We start from the raw sequence: 18389 nt of genomic DNA, 5'->3' as shown, positions 1-18389 counted from the left end.
TAATGCATTTTAATTCATTTGCATGCATAAATAGTAATGTGTACATGTGTTAAATGGATAATTTGTGTGTGTGTGTGTGTGTGTGTGTGTGTGTGTATATGGCTAATTCCTAGGTTTTGAGTAGGTAAAATTACGTTCTACATTTTAGTTACATAAGGCAGTTTTTTTCTAGTTCTAGATTTTCTAAAACTATATGCATCTCAAGAGACAGGGATAAGTATGTACAAAACAAAAGTTGGCAAAAATTGTAAGAATTAATAGATATGTTGTCAAGAGTACAGGGACACCTGTACAAAACCATGCTAAATGAATGGCTTATTCTATGTAGTTCTACAAATAAGTGTAGAATATCGCCTTAAAGCTGACTGTTGAAGAATCAGTGACCTTGAAGGTATAAACTATTTAAAAAAAAATAACTCTTACTTCTGTGGAAGCCTAAGATGTTTTGAAGAATGTCAGAAACAAAACTATTGATGACCAACTGCCCATTGGATTCCATTGTATGTGTGGTGGGGAGGTAGAGTATATGAGGACAGAATTTTCTTTTCTTCTGTTTTCTTTTCTTTTTTTTGATAATCTACCCCTTTGAAAGTGGGCTTCAGAACATGCCATAACATGCCTGCCAGTGTTTGTCTATGGTTATTGCGTTGCTGCTTCAATATCCACACCTGTCAGCAATGGTTGTCGTTGGAAGCCCATTCAGAAGGTAAATCCTCATACTTTCATCCATGTAACATGAGTATAATATGAAAACCTTTTGCTGACAGTATGGAGGTAGCTTTGTAATTGTGAAATATCTGTCATTGGTCTCATTCAGCAGCTTCTTTCCTACTAAAGAACACCGAGAGTGTGACATTAAAAGGTAAGAAAAATACACTTCTTTGAAAGCTGTTTTTCATATGAAAAGAGTGTTAACAGTGATTTTAAAAGGTATTTAAATTATAATAACCTTCTGTTACTCTTAAGATAGGTTAAGTCTTTAAAGAATGTGTAATTATAAAAATATTATAGTGGCAGTTATTAAGCCCCATTCATTTTGCAGACAGAAATTATTGTTTACAGTGATAATGACCATCACTGACTGATCTGTTTGAGGTAATCAATTTTAACCACAGTGTGAACTATGTACTACCACTTCAAAATATAAAAGAACAACAACAAAAAATGTTTTTAAAGGCTTGGGTTTTGTATGAATAGTGTTTGTTTCCCCTACAGTGACAATTCAGGAATTTCCACAGAATAAATATCTACAGGAAGTTGCTGCCAGGAGACTTTCCTTTGTTAATGTCAAACTGGACACTAGAGTCACCGGAGTTGAGGATATCCATGGGAACACTGGACATAGCAGACTGGTGAGGCTATAGAAAAAAAGAAGGGTAAGAGTGAGATAGTGGGAGTATGAAATATCAATTTCATTTTCAGCCATTCCACTTAATGGGTAACATTTCTATCCCTGCAACATTGTATACATAAATATGCATCAATTTACTCTAAAATACATTTTATTATTAAGCAAAATGTCCAGAACATTAATCTAACTGCTAGTTTAAAATATATAATTTAAAACATTAATAAAACTACTGAGAACACAAAAAATGGCAATTGTTACATGTCCTCGCTATCTAAATCTAAACTCTACCATGAATATAATTCAAATCTTTCAGAAATCAAATTTGTGTTACTCCATGTACCATCTTATCAAAATTCATAATATGTTCATAATATGTTCTATAAAATACACATTTTAGTCTTGTCCCCAGGTTTACAGTCAGTACTGTTACCCTCACACATTGCCCCCCTCTAAAAAAACTTGGAACATGTCACAAGACACATTTTCAACAGGAATTTGCATCATCAGGGCCCGGTTTTTCAAAAGGTTTAATCCGGATAAAATTGATTTAAGAAGATTTAGTAATCCTTTTTTTGTGATCCGTGATCACGCAATCCAGCTTACTTTTGGAGCCAGTTTTTTAAAGCAACATCGGATTGGATCAATCTGATCCGGATAGGAACTTTTCAGCATCACTAAATCTGGATAACCAGTGCTCAAACAGAATAGAGAATCACAATGTAGAACTATAGATATGTAAAGAGCAACACGTAGAATAGCCAGTGTGGGGTCAATATAAGGTTATTTTTATTTGAAATGAAAACACACATTTAATTAAAAAAAACTAAACTAAACAAAAATCAGTGATTGCCATTCTTTGCATTTTTTGGTTATTCTGTAATCATTGCATGCATCACTGATAAATATTCTAAAAACAAAAATATTTTCGATTGTGATGAATATATATATCAGTTAGTGACAGAATAAAATGTATTGTTTTTGGTCAATTTTGACAGCTGTTTGGGGGATTATTTTATGAGGCCAAACTCTTTCTACTTTGCTGTAGACCTATACTGAAAGGCAGAATACGTTAAAGCCTACCTAATCACTTTAGCCTGACGGATGAACAAATACAATTAAAACCTTATGAATAAATAGGATATCTTGTAGGATACTGCATGATCCAAATATAGAATTATTTGATACATTTTTAAAGTTTTCATCACATTTTGGGCATGAAATCCTCGCTGAATCCACCCTTCTGATGGGATCAGTTTAATCCATATTTTCGGGATCAAAGTGATCCAAATCCTACAAAAAAGTTCTGAAAAAGCCAAACTAAAGGTTTGATCCGGATCAAACCCCAGATTGGATTACGTAATCTAATCCGATTATGTAATCCGTTTTTTCTTTTGAAAAACACATTTTCAAGATTTGATCCAATCCGTTATCCAAAATCCTAGTGGATTACTTTTGAAAAACTGGGCCCAGGATCTTATGCAGGCCAGGAGAAGACCAAAATAAGTCCTCATTTTAATTTCTGTATATTTGATGAAATTATAACTATAACTGAGAAGGTCAATCTCAACGTACTGTCCAGGGGTCTCATTTATAAAGCGTGTGTAAGCACAAAACAGGGCTGGAAACGTACATACGCCAGTTCCCACGCAAAGGTTGTGATCTATAAAAAACAAACTTGACGGGAGAATGTGTGCACTTTAAGCAAACTTTGTGCTGTGCGTACGCACATTCTGGAGACAAAGGGAATTGGCGACACAGACGGTGAAGTCGTGAACGGAAATAAGATCGTGAACTGAATTTAGAACTGTAGAAAATAAATGTGAGAAGAATGATTATAAGAATTAATAACATTTTATTCTCACTTCATTTCATACGTTATAACCACATTATCATGAAGATTAAATCCAAGAGTGTTATTTGTGCTGATTGTTTTAGGCTATATACATCTATTAAAATCCAAACAGAATTCAAAATGTATATAAAAAAAATATATAATAATAATAATAATCAGCGCTGCCTTTTAGTCACATCGTCCACAACGGGAGCACAGGAGGAGATGGCGCGACTACATGTGATACAGAATAGCATGAAATACCCTTTTATTAGAGAACTGCACAACACAGTGTAAAAACAAAATATTTTCCTTAATGTACATATGTTATAAAATGTAAAAGTCTGCAAGTTAAGTCATGAAGCACAATCGCTCATTGGTCCTAACTATTACGGTGTTCCATATATGGTGATTTCGGGGAAGAGACAGGGTGGAGATGCACATATGTACAATCTGCTGCTGGCTGTGATTTATAAAGGGATTGCGCAGGTTCTGGCGTATGCATGGTTTTATAAATCAGAATATTTTTGTGCGTACGTAAAATCTAGCTTTCGTACGTACGTACACTTTTAGGATGAAATCTGCGCAAAGTTTTATAAATGAGACCCCTGTTACCTACATTTCTTAGATGCTATTTGTTTATTTACAAAAATATCAGTGTCCTCTTCCTATTAGCATGTGCACCATGTAGCAATTTGTTATGTATTTGCTCATTTTTTGCTTAAACTCAATCCTACTTTCAGTCCTGTAACTCATGAAAAATAACAGGACTGAGTAAAAGTAACTGGATTTTTGATGTAATAGTGCGCACACTCATTCCTGTTACCAAGTGTTCATGCCTCTTACAACGTTGTATTTATTTTTCAACAAAAAAAAGAGGAAAGTTAAACCACATTTTTTATCTTTATGATTTATAAAATTGTTTAATTTCTATATTTTTTTAATGAAAAACTTGAGGCTTCGGTCTTATTTAAAATAAAATGAAAAATGTCAGTTTTTTTATTTAATTAAATACACCTTGCCTTCATATATAGTGATTTTGTTTAGTCATAAAAAAAATATTTAAACATATATAACTAACTATTTCTTCACTTTCAGCTTCACTTCAACACTTTCATGAGAGGAAAACAAAGGAATTAATTAACATGCTTTTATACATGTTTTTAAAATGCCACACGAGTTGGTAACAGGACTGAGAAAACATGATCCCTTTTCTGCTTAGAACTGCTTAAAGTTACCTGAGATTGACCAATACACATTTTAAATAGTTAAAAAATGTGTAGTATTAGATTCAGTGTTGAAAAAAAGTTTCATTTTGAAGAGTTACAACTATAAGCAACAAGCAAGTGTTACCCATTGGAATGACTCGTCAGCAATTTTGGGTACATTTTCTGCAAATTGTTTAAAAATGTGTCACAGTGAATGCAGACATTATAAAAAAAGGTTGTTACTGAGGAACTAACTAGTTTCGGAAACATTGAGTATTGGAGACTATTAGAACATCAAAACATGGCAGCATAATGTATACTCATAAGTAGGAGAGAAAAACCTTACATATATTACATGACCTATTTATTGAATGATTTAGTAGGCTGTGACAAAAAGTGTAAGCTTTACCTCAGGCTGAGGTGTGAGCAGTGGTGCGGTTGATGGTGGTTCCTGAGGCCCAGGAGGAGGAGCGCTGTACATCATTGGCGTATAGTTCTGAGGACACACATATTCACTTATTAAAAGTAAAGAAACAGAAAAGTAAACATACAGGATGAAAACAAAAACAATTGCAAAATATTTTGAATGTACCATAGGTGCAGATGGGTTGTACTGGGTGGGAGGGGCATTAAATGGTGGCGGCTGAGCGGGGGGAACTCCAGGAGGATAGACAGGGTTTTGAGGCACATACTCAGGATGAAAGCCCTTAAAAAGAGAACATGCACAAAATAGATTTTTTCCTGTTTAAAGTGTACATACTCAAAACACCATAAAGAGACACAGAACTATAGTACAGCTACGGCTGCAATGTTCTTCTACAAGATGCATACAGTTTTGTTTATTAACCGCAAGAGCGCAAAAAGTTACGGACTGTAGCTTTAAATAAATCTATAAATAAACGGTCTGCTTCATATGCTTTTCAGCATGGAGAGAAGTAAATCTTGAATTTTGGCATTAAGGTTTGCATGGTATACTGGTCCACCAGCTAAACCAGCAGCAAACTAGCATAATAAGCCTGGGATTCATGTTGGTTTAAGGTGGACCAGCTTGCGATACTGCTCCACCAGCTAAAACAAAACAGAACATGCGAGTATTACGATATCAAACGTTTGAAAAGTTACTGCTTCCTTTGGATGAACTACTTCCCAGCAAGCAATCATTTCACAATCTCAGTTAACTATGGAACCGATATAGTCCGGCTATAAATAACCCACTTCTAGCCATGAATTTGTATAATATTCCATCATGTAAGCAAAGTCAACATTGATTACAAGGCATTTGGTTTCATTTCTTTGACATGTTTAAAAGTCTAAAACAGTCCAAAATTGATGACTAGTCTATTCTTTGGCTAAGGTTAGATGTCTACATTTTCACTGAAAGCCCATATTGTGCTTTTTTTTTAGCCTAGACATCAGGGCTGTGTTTGGATGGTTATTAGACGTCTTTTAAATACACAATTGCTTGCCGAGTTGTGTTGTAATTTTCCTTATTTGTCACTTTGGATAAAAGGACCTTTTAAATGAATAAATGTAAATCTCTGTGTATGTGAACTCACAGGGTTGGGAGAAACAGCAGGTTGTCCGCTCCACTCTGTTGGTGGAGGATAATTCATCTGTCCTTGATTTGGATTAGGCGGATAACCAGCATTGTAGCCCTTATGTCAGAAAACACAAACCATTAATATTAATTGTAATGTACAGCAGCTACAAGAACTAAAATAACTAAATTATCCTTAATGTTGCTTGGCATGAACCTGTCACAAAGTTATTTGAGTTATAATCGTTTATTGAATTTATTGAATTTATTATTTTGTCTTTATTTTACAAGAGAGTGGGGGAATGGACAGGAAAATACAGCAATAGAGAGACAGAATCATTTATTTTACCTGGCCGGGGCCTCCAGGACCTCCAGGAACTGCAGGATTAATAACTGTGTTGTACGCTGGTACAGTATTAAGGGTGTTGGACTCCACTGTGGGCGTGTGTGATTTGGTGGACCGGCACCTATTGCAGATTCTCTTTCTGCAGCAGATGCACACTCCACAAGGAAGGCCAAGCAGCAGTAGAGCTAAAAGACCCGTAGCAGGGACATGTGCATGTTGATCTACATGCAACAATTGAAGAGACAAGACAAGAAAAATCATCAAAAAAATAATAGTGGTTACTACTAATGCATGCAACACAAGTCTCTAGAATATACCTACAAAACAGTTTTTTAAAATATTTTTATATCAATATACACTACCATTCAAATGTTTGGGCACATTACTTGTAATTTAATGGACCCCCCCCCCCCCCCTCCCCCCAATTGGATAAAATATATTTCTTTGAATTATAATCATTATAAATGTCTTTACTGTCAATTTAATGCATCCTTTCTGAATAATAATCATAATAATAATATATTTAAAAAATAAAAGAAAAACAACTTTTGTATGGTAGTGTGCATTCTTAATTTTTCCAGCATCTTTTGCATATTTGAACCCTCTTAACAGTGATTATGATTTTGAAATCCATCTTGTCACACTGAGGACGATTGAGGGACAAAACTAAAGGTTCAAACATTCACTGTATGCAAAAGATGCTGGAAAACTGAAGAATATGCAGGACCTTGAGGATTTTCTGAACAACATTGGGCAGTTTAACTACTCAAGACAAACAAGGAACTTGAGAACAACCATCACAAAACAAATACAGCCGTAGATCATTCAGGGAATGACACAGGGTTAAGAATAAAAGGTTCATTAATGAATTCAGCTATTTTTTTGTTCTGTGGACTGTATGTAAAATAATTATGTAAAATATCTTATTCAGGACAGAACTAAATAAAAAATAACATGCATATTGTATGATAGCTTTAGTTAAAATTATTCACATTTGCACATTCTGCAAGCGGTTCACATTCTTTTTCTTGCAACTGTACATATATATGTATATATATATATATATATATATATATATATATATATATATATATATATATATATACATATATATATATATATATATATATATACATATATATATATATATATACACATATATATATATATATATATATATATATATATATATATATATATATATATATATATATATATATATATATATATATATATATATTGTGTGTGTGTGTGTGTGTGTGTGTGTGCTTACTTACCTATTTAATCATATTTTGGTAACCTACTAAACAGAAATTTGTACCCAGAAGTGAGCTAAACCTGACAAAAAAAAACCCAAACCCATTTGGGGACATTCTCATTTGTAAAAATGGCATAAAAAATGCAAGGGTTTTTTTTCATTGTAAAAATGCAGAACATTTTCTGGTAAGGTTATAGTATTTATAACTAACTGTATATAAAAACTATGGAAGCCTATGCAATGTCCCTATTTAAATAGCTAAGGAAATGTGTGCAGTAAATGCATGTTTAAAATATACTGAAGAAAGTATTTTCTTACCTACTAGTATCATTGTATTGTTTGAGACAAGTCTGCCTTTATAATCGGTGAGCTCATATCTGCCCAAATCTGACACATTGACATTGAGAACCTGGATCACATCACTGGACACTTTAAGTCGGCTAATATAGTCTGGGTAGTTCTTGCCCACAGGAACGCCATTCTCCACCAGGGTGACAGATGAACTATTGCTGTAAAAGCGAAGTGTGGCATCACTTTGCTTGAGTCCTTGCAGTGGTATTGTCAGTTTTTCACCTGCGACACGCTCAATAATTTCTCTGTTGGCTGGAAACAAACAAACAAAAACATTGGTGCATTCAAAAGTGAGGATATATGTGGACTGTCATAGAGATATTATATGAGATGGGGGTTTAAATCACTACTCACAATCGACCTTCACTGTATAACTGGAGATGGGTGCACCAAAGTTATTGAACAGGTTGTAGGTTCCCTCATCATCAAATGTAACATGATTGATTCTGAAAGTCCAGCCCTGACTTACGCTATTCACTTGGCCTTTACTGGGTTTACTGGGCCAGACAGAGAGTGTTTTATGTTCCCAAATAGTAAAATGGTCTTTCTCATCAGCAGAAATAAAGTCCAACCTCGTTGTCCTTTCGGGAAGATCCAGAAGCAACTGACGGCCGTGGATTATATTCCTCCGAGATAATGCAGAGACTGGCACTGAGGAAGACAATTTTTGTTTTGTTGTTTCATGTTCTAGAGATGTTGTTTAGAATTGCAAAATAAGTAGTATAGAACTGCTAGGCAATTAATGATACAGATTTTTTGTATTGTCTTATGTGTCAATACAGGGCGTTGCTAGACCCCTTTTACTGGGGCACGTGCCGCAGTATAAATCCCAAGCTTGAATTTTAACATTTTTTTTATACTTGTCATTGTCAATGTATTTAGATTGGATCTGTATGCAACATAACCAAATCAATGCAGTTTAACAGAAAACCGAAAACAAACTGACGCATGCGTGCACGCTTCCTATCAACTGCAGCGTACAGCAGTGCACACAGAAGTCCAGTAATAATCCTATTCTCAGAATAAGAATCTCAGATTCTCTCAAAACATTTTTTTTGTTGTTGTACGAAGCAGGGACAGGGAAGCAGAAAAGAGAGACAATGAGTTTGAGGGAGGTAAGACGATAAACATCTGCCTCCATCTAGTCCTATTCTCTGTATCCTCTTCTCTCAGACCGACTACCTTCATGTCCTTCTTCACTACATCCATAAACCTCCTCTTTGGTCTTCCTCTTGACCTCCTGCCTGGCAGCTCTAACCTCAGCATCCTTTTACCAATATATTCACTCTCCCTCCTCTGAACATGTCCAAACCATCTCAACCTGGCCTCTCTTACTTTGTCTCCAAAACATCTCACATGTGCGGTCCCTCTGATGTACTCATTCCTGATCCTATCCATCCTCGTCACTCCCAAAGAGAACCTCAACATCTTCAGCTCTGCTGAACCTCTAGCTCTTCCTCAGTGCAACTGTCCCAAAACCATACAACATCGCTGGTCTCACTACTGTCCTGTACACCTTTTCTTTCATTCTTGCTGGTACTCTTTTATCATACAACAGACCTGACACTTTTCTCCACCCATTCCAACCTGCCTGCACACGCTTCTTCACCTCTTTTCCACACTCCCCAATGCTCTGGACTGTTGACCCTAAGTAGTTAAAATCCTGCACCTTCTTTACCTCTGCTCCCTGTAACCTCACTGTTCCACTTGGTTCTTTCTCATTCACATACACATGTATTCTGGCTTGCTGCCGATAACCTTCATTCCTCTTCTCTCCAGAGCAAACCTCCACCTCTCTAGACTTTCCTCCACCTGCTCCCTGCTCTCACTACAGATCACAATGTCATCCGCAAACATCATAGTCCATGGAGATTCCTGTCTGACCACATCTGTCAGCCTGTCCATCACCACCGCAAACAAGAAAGGGCTCAGAGCTGATCCTTGATGCAGTCCCACCTTAACCGTGAAGTCCTCTGTCTCACCTACGGCACACCTTATCACTGTCCTACTGCTCTCATACATATCCTGGACTACTCTAACATACTTCTCTGCCACTCCAGACCTCCTCATACATTACCACAGCTCCTTTCTTGGCACTCTGTCATATGCTTTCTCTAAATCTACAGAGACACAATGCAGCTCTTTCTGACCCTCTCTGTACTTCTCCATTAACATTCTCAAAGCAAATAATGCATCTGTAGTGCTCTTTCTTGGCATGAAACCATACTGCTGCTCACAAATGTCCACTTCTCCCCTTAGCCTTGCTTCCACTACTCTTTCCCACAACTTCATTGTATGGCTCATCAGCTTAATACCTCTGTAGTTTCCACAGGCATCCTCTCACTCTCTAAAACCTTGTTGAACAACCTAGTTAAAAGCTCTACTGCAATCTCTCCTAGACACTTCCATACCTCCACTGGTATGTCATCAGGACCAACTGCCTTTCCTCTTTCTTCTTCAAAGCTCTCCTAACTTCACCCTTGCTAATACTTTCTACTTCCTGGTCAACAATATTTTCCTCTACAACTCCTCTCCCTGTCATTTTCCTCATTCATCAGTTCCCCAAAGTATTCCTTCCATCTTTCCCTCACCGTCCTGTCACCTGTCAACACATTTCCATCTCTATCTTTAATCACTGTAACCTGCTGCACATCCTTTCCATCTCTATCCCTCTGCCTCGCCAACCGATACACATCCCTCTCACCTTCTTTACTATTTAACCTTGAATACATGTCTTCATACGCTTTTTGTTTGGCCTTTGCCAACTCTACCTTAACCTCACGCTGCATCACCCTCCTGTCTACTTTCCTCCATCGATAAACAATCTACAAATAAAGCCTGTAGTAAACTGACGATAGTTTTACGTTTTGTTCTACAATGTAGGCTACACTGCAGTGCACACACAAGCCTTAGTTATTAAAAACCAAATGTAAAGTGTTCATCTAGGTGTCAGCTATGATGCACACCTTTTACATTTATGATATTTATTAAAATAAACTGTCAAAACATGTAAATATTAAGGTTTTCTCTTCGAATATTTATGCTCTTAATTTTAGTTGTTGTCATAAAATGAATGGTTTCTTGATATGTTGTAATTGTAAATTCTTGAAAAATATTTAATTAGTCATTATTATCATTGTGTAATGCAGAAGAATGCAAATCTGCAAGAAAGTTCTCCCCAGTTGTATTATTTCCATATACAGTAGTATGTTTGGCTTGTCATTAAACATGCTGAGAATATAGGTATCAGAGTTTCCCAAACATTTATTTATCTGTGGTGCCCTGCCACAATATCAACACTGACTGCCACAAATTGATATCATAGCTCGATAAGGTTTTGTGTCCTCACTGTTTGCACTGTGTAAAGAGAAGTGAGTGATCAGCTCCGCATCTTAGTTAACCAATATCATCCTACTGCAGCCACAAATGGGCGTTATCGTGCTGGTGGGGGTTACCATTTTTGCAGACGGGAACGCCCCTTTCTTCTTCGCCTCTTCTGCTGAACTGCTAGCTGTCAACATCCGGATTAATATGTTCAACATTCGCTAGTTAGTTTTTCTCAGAAGCTTCAAATTAAGATCTAGCATCTTTTTTAACATGACATCATGACTTTGCGTAAACATACACGTCACTTTCTAAAGCCAAGTGGCGTGTTATCTGTGCGCATTTTGAGCTATCCGCGTGCATATCTACACCGTGTGATTCCACGTGAATCTCTACGCCCTAAACGAACCATTATGTGTGTGTGTCCACACAATGTAAATGGATTTATTAACGTACTAAATGATGTTTTTTGAAAATGTAAAAATGCAATTTCATATCTGCACAGTTGTCCATTACCGCATTTTACTGGATTTGTAATGAGCGTTTGTAAACATATTTTCCACCAAAATAAATGCTCGACTGCAGTTTACATCAAAATAAAAGATCACTCATTTATTTCCGGTGCAATCGTTTTACAATATATTGCTAAAACTCTCATAGGATTTATATTATAACTATTATTATTTTTACTATTATGGAGTGTAAGAGTCCCTTTAAAGTTGAGGTTTAAGTCAAAAAAGTTGAGACTTTTTCTTTGCTCAATTTGCACACTGAATATGGGTTTGAGCTCTGAATTTTGAACTCTTAAAGTGCAACAAATTAATGAATTTAACATTAAAATGCACAACATTTTAGCCTAGAAATCTAGACGCACCCTAGTGGCAATAAATCTAATCTGCCCGCGAGTGTCGTCTAGCAACTCTCAATACACTTCTGAGCTGTAAACGCCAAACTCTGGTCGGGCCAATCACATCGTGTATAGAGTTGGTGGTTTAACATAGTGACGGCGAGTTGCGCTAGCATGATACTAGTAAACACAGAAACTGGCGAACGGCGGTCTTTCGAATCAGCTTTGACCGCGACTCTGGAAGACTTTGGAGTTAAGCTTTTCTCTGAGAAAAGAATAAAGAACGGCACTGAAGTCATTCTTAAAAAGGGAAGATGGGTTCTGAGTTTTGCCGACCGGATACGGCGAAAGTTTCATCTGTCAACGAGTTCTGCTTCACCTTCGTTGCTCTGGTTGGTTGCTTTGCGTAAACATATATGCCACTTTCTAAAGCCAAGTGCTGTGTTATCTGTACGCATTTTGAGCTATCCGCGTGTAACGTTATGTCTACACCGTGTGATTCCGCGTGAATGTCTATGCCGAAACGAACCATCATCTCCGTCGGCGTATGTGTACGCCGTGTGATTCCGCCAACCTGATCTCAGAGAATTAATATTTATAGCCTAATTTTATATTTTGGAGCAACTAACTCCACTCCTACCCTAAACCTACCCACTCTCAACAATATAAAACGCGTAACAGGCAGATAAATGTACAGTCACATGTATTTATTGCAAAAACGGACCAAAAAACAGTATAAAAGTGTTAACTCATGTTGCATTCCAAGTCTTCTGAAGTCATACGATATCTTCATGTGAAGAACAGAGTTGATCTTAACTTTTTAGTCACTGAAATGATGATCGCGCCTCTTTGTGAACTGAACACACACACACTCGTTAATATTTCTGATTCAAATGATACACACAAGTTTAGAATGACTCGATCGGTCACGAGACACATGAGAGCCAATGGCATTTTACAATCAAAGCTGAAGTTATGACGCAGTTGGTCACAAGACACACGACAGCCAATGCTGTCAAACCTGACCTGACGTTTCTTCCGGCGGCAATATTTAAAATATATTATTAATCTTTGGCGGATGGACTCTATCGCTTTTGGGGATTTTCTTCACGCAAATCAATCGTTTGGCCTCGGAGCACTTGGAATATTTGTACCTTCTGAATAAATTATGCCTGCAGTCGTATCTGCCTGTTATATCCTGTTTTTTATAATACACAAATGGGTAGGTTTAGGGAAGGGTTTGAGTTAAGTGTTCAAAACGGGTCTAAATATCTGTGTGTGTGTCCACAAGGTAAATGGATTTATAAACATACTAAATTGTGTATTTTTGAAAATGTAAAAATGCAGAATGTTTCTTGTGATGGGTAGGTTTAGGGGCTGTGTGTGTGTGTGTGTGTGTGTGTGTGTGTGTGTGTGTGTGTGTGTGTGTTATGGGTAGGTTTAGGGGTAGGGGCAGTGTAGGGGGGGGGGCAGAATGAAAAGGAGTTGATAAACATGCTAAAAAGCGATTATGCGTCTTCATAGCACGCCAAAATGGCATACGAATTGGCGTGTCATACATACACCATTTCATGAGATCAGTCTGATCCCGCCCCTCGGAATGAGCCTTGTCAATCGTGAGTTTACAGACCAAACAAGTTTCAGTAAATCCTATGGGAAATACTGAGTATGTAAAAGATACTTAGATCTATAATTTTTTATAAATAAGTTTATAAATAAGAAATAATATTAATATTTCTATACGTTTACATCCCCCAGTACTTGTTGCAGTGTACGAATACTGGGTTAAGCAAAAGTAAACGTGTATAGTGCATTGTGTGACACTTCTTGCTTTCACAAAAAATAATAATAATGAGGGGCCTGTGCCCTGGTAGAGCTTAATGACTAGCAACGCCCCTGTGTCAATACATAACATAATTTACCTTGTCCCATTATTCTAAAGAACTGTAAATTGTATGTCATTGCAGAAGCATCTTCAGTTAGGTTGTTTAGTGTGTAAAAAGCTAATGTTGTCATCATACCTGCACAAATAGCAGCTGCAAGGAGGGTCCACGCACTCAGCATCTGTTTGAGAAATTATCTATTAGTATTGCAGATAGCTTCTAAAAAAAAACACACACAATACATTAAAACATTTACACAAACATATCGCTTCCTTCACTTCAAAAGGCTTTTATTAACCTCCTGGAGTCACATGAAGTACTTTTATAATGGATGGATGCACTTTTTTTTGGTGGGCTTCAAATTTTGGGCTGCCATTGACTGCAATTATAATGCTTGGATTAGCCAGGACATTTTTTAATATAACTCCGATTGTATTTGTCTGAAAGAAGAATGTCATATACACCTAGAATGGTTTGACGGAGAGTAAATCATAGGGTAATTTTCATTTTTGGGTGGACTATCACTATAAAACATAAAACAAATTATCAACATGATCAAATCTTTGCTGAAAAACCTGTTGTAGCCTACACAATCTTCTACATGCCTTCTGCCCTCTGAATGATAGGTTATAGTTTTTAGAAAGTAAAAAGCTTTATAGTATAATTTCAAAATTATATGTATACATATACACTGCCGTTCAAAGGGTTTTGATAAGATTTTTAATGTTTTTACAAGAAGTATCTAGAATAACTCTTCCAACTTTCTATTCAGCAAAGAATCCAAAAAAAAAAAAAACGTTTTACACAACTGTTTTCAACTTTTAGAATAATCATAAACATTTTCTTGAGGAGCAAATCAGCTCAAAAGAAACATGTGACCCTGAAGACTGGAGTACTCCAGTCTTCAAGGTTAAACAAATCTTCAATGATAAAAGTACATGTAAAAATAACATTTAAATTATTATTAATATTTCCGATCAGCATGTACTAGACTGTACATTTAAAAAAAAAAAAAAAAAAGTTGTTCAAATGTATGAAATTTGATACAACAAGCATTTGAAGAACATAATTATCTCTCGATCATTGCATTGCATTATGTTTTGCCCCACCCCACAAATAAAACTACAGAGCTTTGATCATAAAACTAAGCATTTAAAAACCCTCTTAGACGTACTATTGGGCAATATAGTGATTTTTAAATGCATTTTATGTAATATGTTATACCGTAAAAAAAACTATATAAAAAAAAACGAATTTCATCATATAAATAACAAATTGAGCCAAATTGAGAGCATTCTTCTGCAATACGGGAACATTTTAATCACAGTACAATTTATACCGTGTATATTAATTAAAATGCCTGGACAGAGTACAAAAGCTTCTCCTTTAGTGCACAGAGATTAGGTCCAGCCCACACAAATGGCTGCTAATGGTCTGCTTCTCATAAGGGCGTTAGTTTGAATGATTGGACCAGATCCTCAATTACATCAATGTTACGCGCGAATGCACGAAATATATTTAATGATGTCGAGTAACCTAAATTAAACATTTAACTTAGGTGTAACTTCATACTCGTGTAAGAGACGCAATTTGTCTTAATGTGATTGTACGATTTTGCTTTCATCATTAACAAGTGCTTCGAATCAAATATAAACCAAGAGCAGCGGGAAATGTTTATAAACACAGACTATCGATAGTCATCTTATAGGCGCCTGGTAAAAAAAAAAAAAAACGACTTTATAGCTATACGAGATCAAGCATTCAATTCTTGCGTTAGATTAGTTCAAAAAAATGTAGCGATTATAAACTACACGGAAAAAGATCAAAGCGTAGGCTACTTACAATTTCTTCAATATGATGGATGTTTCCGTTGTAAATGTCGAATTTAACCGTGTGCAGGGCTGGGAATGATGTTGTTGGCGTCGGTAGGTGTGTCCTGTAGTCGTGTAGAGTTTAACTCAACCCATCTGCTTTGTGGTCGTGCATACAAACCGCTCCGGGCACATTCCTGCTCTTTTGTCAAGATGTAGCCTAGATAGATGTGCGTGAGAAGGGTTTTGGATGGGTAGTTTATATGAATATAGGAAATGTCAATTATGGCAAGTAGCATGCTCATGCATGCTTTTAGAGAAATATAATCCGCAGCTTAACGTCGCGGAGTGCCGAACCCAACCTTTTTGTTCTCTTGTGTGGTCTGTGATATTTAATGACCGTTTCCTTTCTTTACTATGTTTGAATGGTTAAACTAATCGTTTTCTTATTGAGCTTTTGCACTCATCACTTAATTTTGTTTGTTTTTTAATTATTAAAAGCAGTACACCGATTAATTTTATTCTTTAAACCAAACTTATGCTCCCAAATATGGAGAAGAAATGCGGACCATCTATATTAGTGCTCCAGCCAGCTGTTCCTTCTATATTTTCCTCATGCAGGCTATCCCATTCAAAGCCTTTACGAAGAGCCTGGCAAGTCTGCATAAACAAACGCAACAGGAATACACCTCAGAGGCGTGGTTATGGGACCTCTCCCATCCCAGCATGCATCAGTCTTAGCTAGAGCTCATGCTCATATGAGTGCTTTGTGGAAGGGTTAGTCTGCACTGAGTGACCTTGTTGGAATACAAATTATATTTTGATAGTCAAGAAAGTAGTTTAGCCTACATGAAATGGTAAACTGCTTCTAATTTTGCGGAATATTGAAACTTTGAATAGTAAATCCCTGGTCCTTTTGGAGAGAAGGATTATTATTTTGCTCTCAGATCACTGCTGAATTTAAATTGCCATGCTATAGGCCAAGTCTCCCTTGTCTATCTGTATGACTTTCTCAACAACCCTTATTATTTTGCATAACTTCATACAGATAAAAGTAAGACTCAGAACAAATGTGCTTATTTGTTGTATCTCAAAACATATCTTTTGGGGGGACTTGCTATATTTATCCAATACACCAGCTGTTCTTATTAATATTTTTATATTGTTTATCACTGTTTACACATTGCAAGCATCCCTGGCAATGTCTCCCTGGACCTTTAATAACTTCTGCATATTTTTAAAATAATCTTAACAAAGTAGTCTTAAAAGAGATGTACGTCTTTCAGTATTGAAGTGATAATGACAATGACCAAGATTTACTGATAAGATTAAGGTAAACATTTGAATAATATAATCATCTGCAGGGTACACAATACCGAACAACCTTTTTGACTTTAACGCTGGTACTGTTCCATCATATATATATATATATATATATATATATATATATATATATATATATATATATATATATATATATATATATATATATATATATATATATATATATATATATATACAGGTCCTTCTAAAAAAAATAGCATATTGTGATAAAGTTCATTATTTTCCATAATGTAATGATAAAAATTTAACTTTCATATATTTTAGATTCATTGCACAACAACTGAAAAATTTCAGGTCTTTTATTGTTTTAATACTGATGATTTTGGCATACAGCTCATGAAAACTGTGGTGAGATCTGGTATTTACCTCATCTCCTGAGTAACCCTTAGAATACAATATTGATAATTGCAACTAAGTAGCCTTGTGCTGTCAGGTCAGAATTAGGTCTTAACCTACACTGGCTTGTTTTAATTATACCAGTGATCTAGGTGAACGACCTTCTATCATTATTTAAACAAAAGATAAAAATACTGGTTACACAATGATCAATATATTAGCAAAATATCAAAAGGTTACAGATTAAAAATCTTCAGCTATTCCCATCTCAACAGGGCAGTCCTGTATGAGTGGACGAATATAAAGGCTAATTACCTTGTTTGCAGTTCCAAGCAATAGATGTAAAAAAATAACTTGTTCTCATCAGAGCAATTCAAGTTAAAATAATACAGCAGAGCAATTTGAGCAAATACTCGTAGAGAACCAATTTCTCCACAAGGATACACCTATCAATCAAATCAAAAGATGCACACCGAACAGACAAAGAACAGTGATATTTATATAGAATCCTCTGCATTGATCTCTATGCAGTTCCTTCCGGGGGGGTTTTCAGCGGAACTAGGGCTGCTAGAGCTGTCAGGTGACTTGTGTTGGCAGATGGCGGTTTCTTCAGGTTTTGCCATTTTTGGACATTGTTCCTTCCCTTCCTTCCTCTTGGCTTTGGGTTGTGTCTCATATATCATATTGGGTTGTGTCTCATATATATATTTCACGAGTTCACACTTACAAATAATTCAGATAGAATAAATGGTATGCGTATTTGGCGTGCTGTCCGAGGAGAGGGCTCCGAGCTCGGTATTTGGCCCGAACCCAGAGTACTCCCCCCGTATTTCTGGTTAGGAAAGTTAACCAGGTGCGTGTGAGGTAGAAGGGGTGGTGGAGGGATGCTGCAAACTTTGTCAAGGAACGTTGGTGAGTTGACTGGGTATTTATGTGATCCTCCACTTGAGCTGATTGGTAGA

General features: G+C 36.2%; 1 protein-coding gene across 1 annotated transcript; it reads right to left on the bottom strand.

The window, feature by feature from the left end:
• Nucleotides 1-79: 79 nt before the first annotated feature.
• On the bottom strand, nucleotides 80-18129 carry wu:fc21g02. The gene is made up of 10 exons (XM_067441219.1): nucleotides 17743-18129; nucleotides 15779-15967; nucleotides 14075-14117; nucleotides 8237-8533; nucleotides 7850-8134; nucleotides 6277-6494; nucleotides 5947-6045; nucleotides 4983-5096; nucleotides 4800-4886; nucleotides 80-1358 (listed from the first exon to the last, which is right to left on the bottom strand). Exons 3-10 carry the CDS (start codon nucleotides 14115-14117, stop codon nucleotides 1248-1250), a joined length of 1254 nt encoding a protein of 417 aa, XP_067297320.1. The 5' UTR covers nucleotides 15779-15967; nucleotides 17743-18129; the 3' UTR covers nucleotides 80-1247.
• Nucleotides 18130-18389: the final 260 nt, after the last annotated feature.

Source organism: Pseudorasbora parva, chromosome 4 (genome assembly GCF_024679245.1).
Source record: "Pseudorasbora parva isolate DD20220531a chromosome 4, ASM2467924v1, whole genome shotgun sequence".
In the NCBI taxonomy this organism is placed as follows: domain Eukaryota; kingdom Metazoa; phylum Chordata; class Actinopteri; order Cypriniformes; family Gobionidae; genus Pseudorasbora; species Pseudorasbora parva.
This window is presented reverse-complemented; position numbering and strand designations above follow the sequence as displayed.

Excerpts from the sequence above, each read along its gene's own strand:
- wu:fc21g02 (XM_067441219.1), bottom strand. The coding sequence starts at position 14,117 with ATGCTGAGTGCGTGGACCCTCCTTGCAGCTGCTATTTGTGCAG. Across the intron at positions 8,135-8,236 it reads TTATACAGTGAAGGTCGATT|CCAACAGAGAAATTATTGAG; the intron begins GTGAGTAGTGAT and ends GTTTGTTTCCAG. Across the intron at positions 6,046-6,276 it reads GTCCTGGAGGCCCCGGCCAG|GGCTACAATGCTGGTTATCC; the intron begins GTAAAATAAATG and ends TTCTGACATAAG.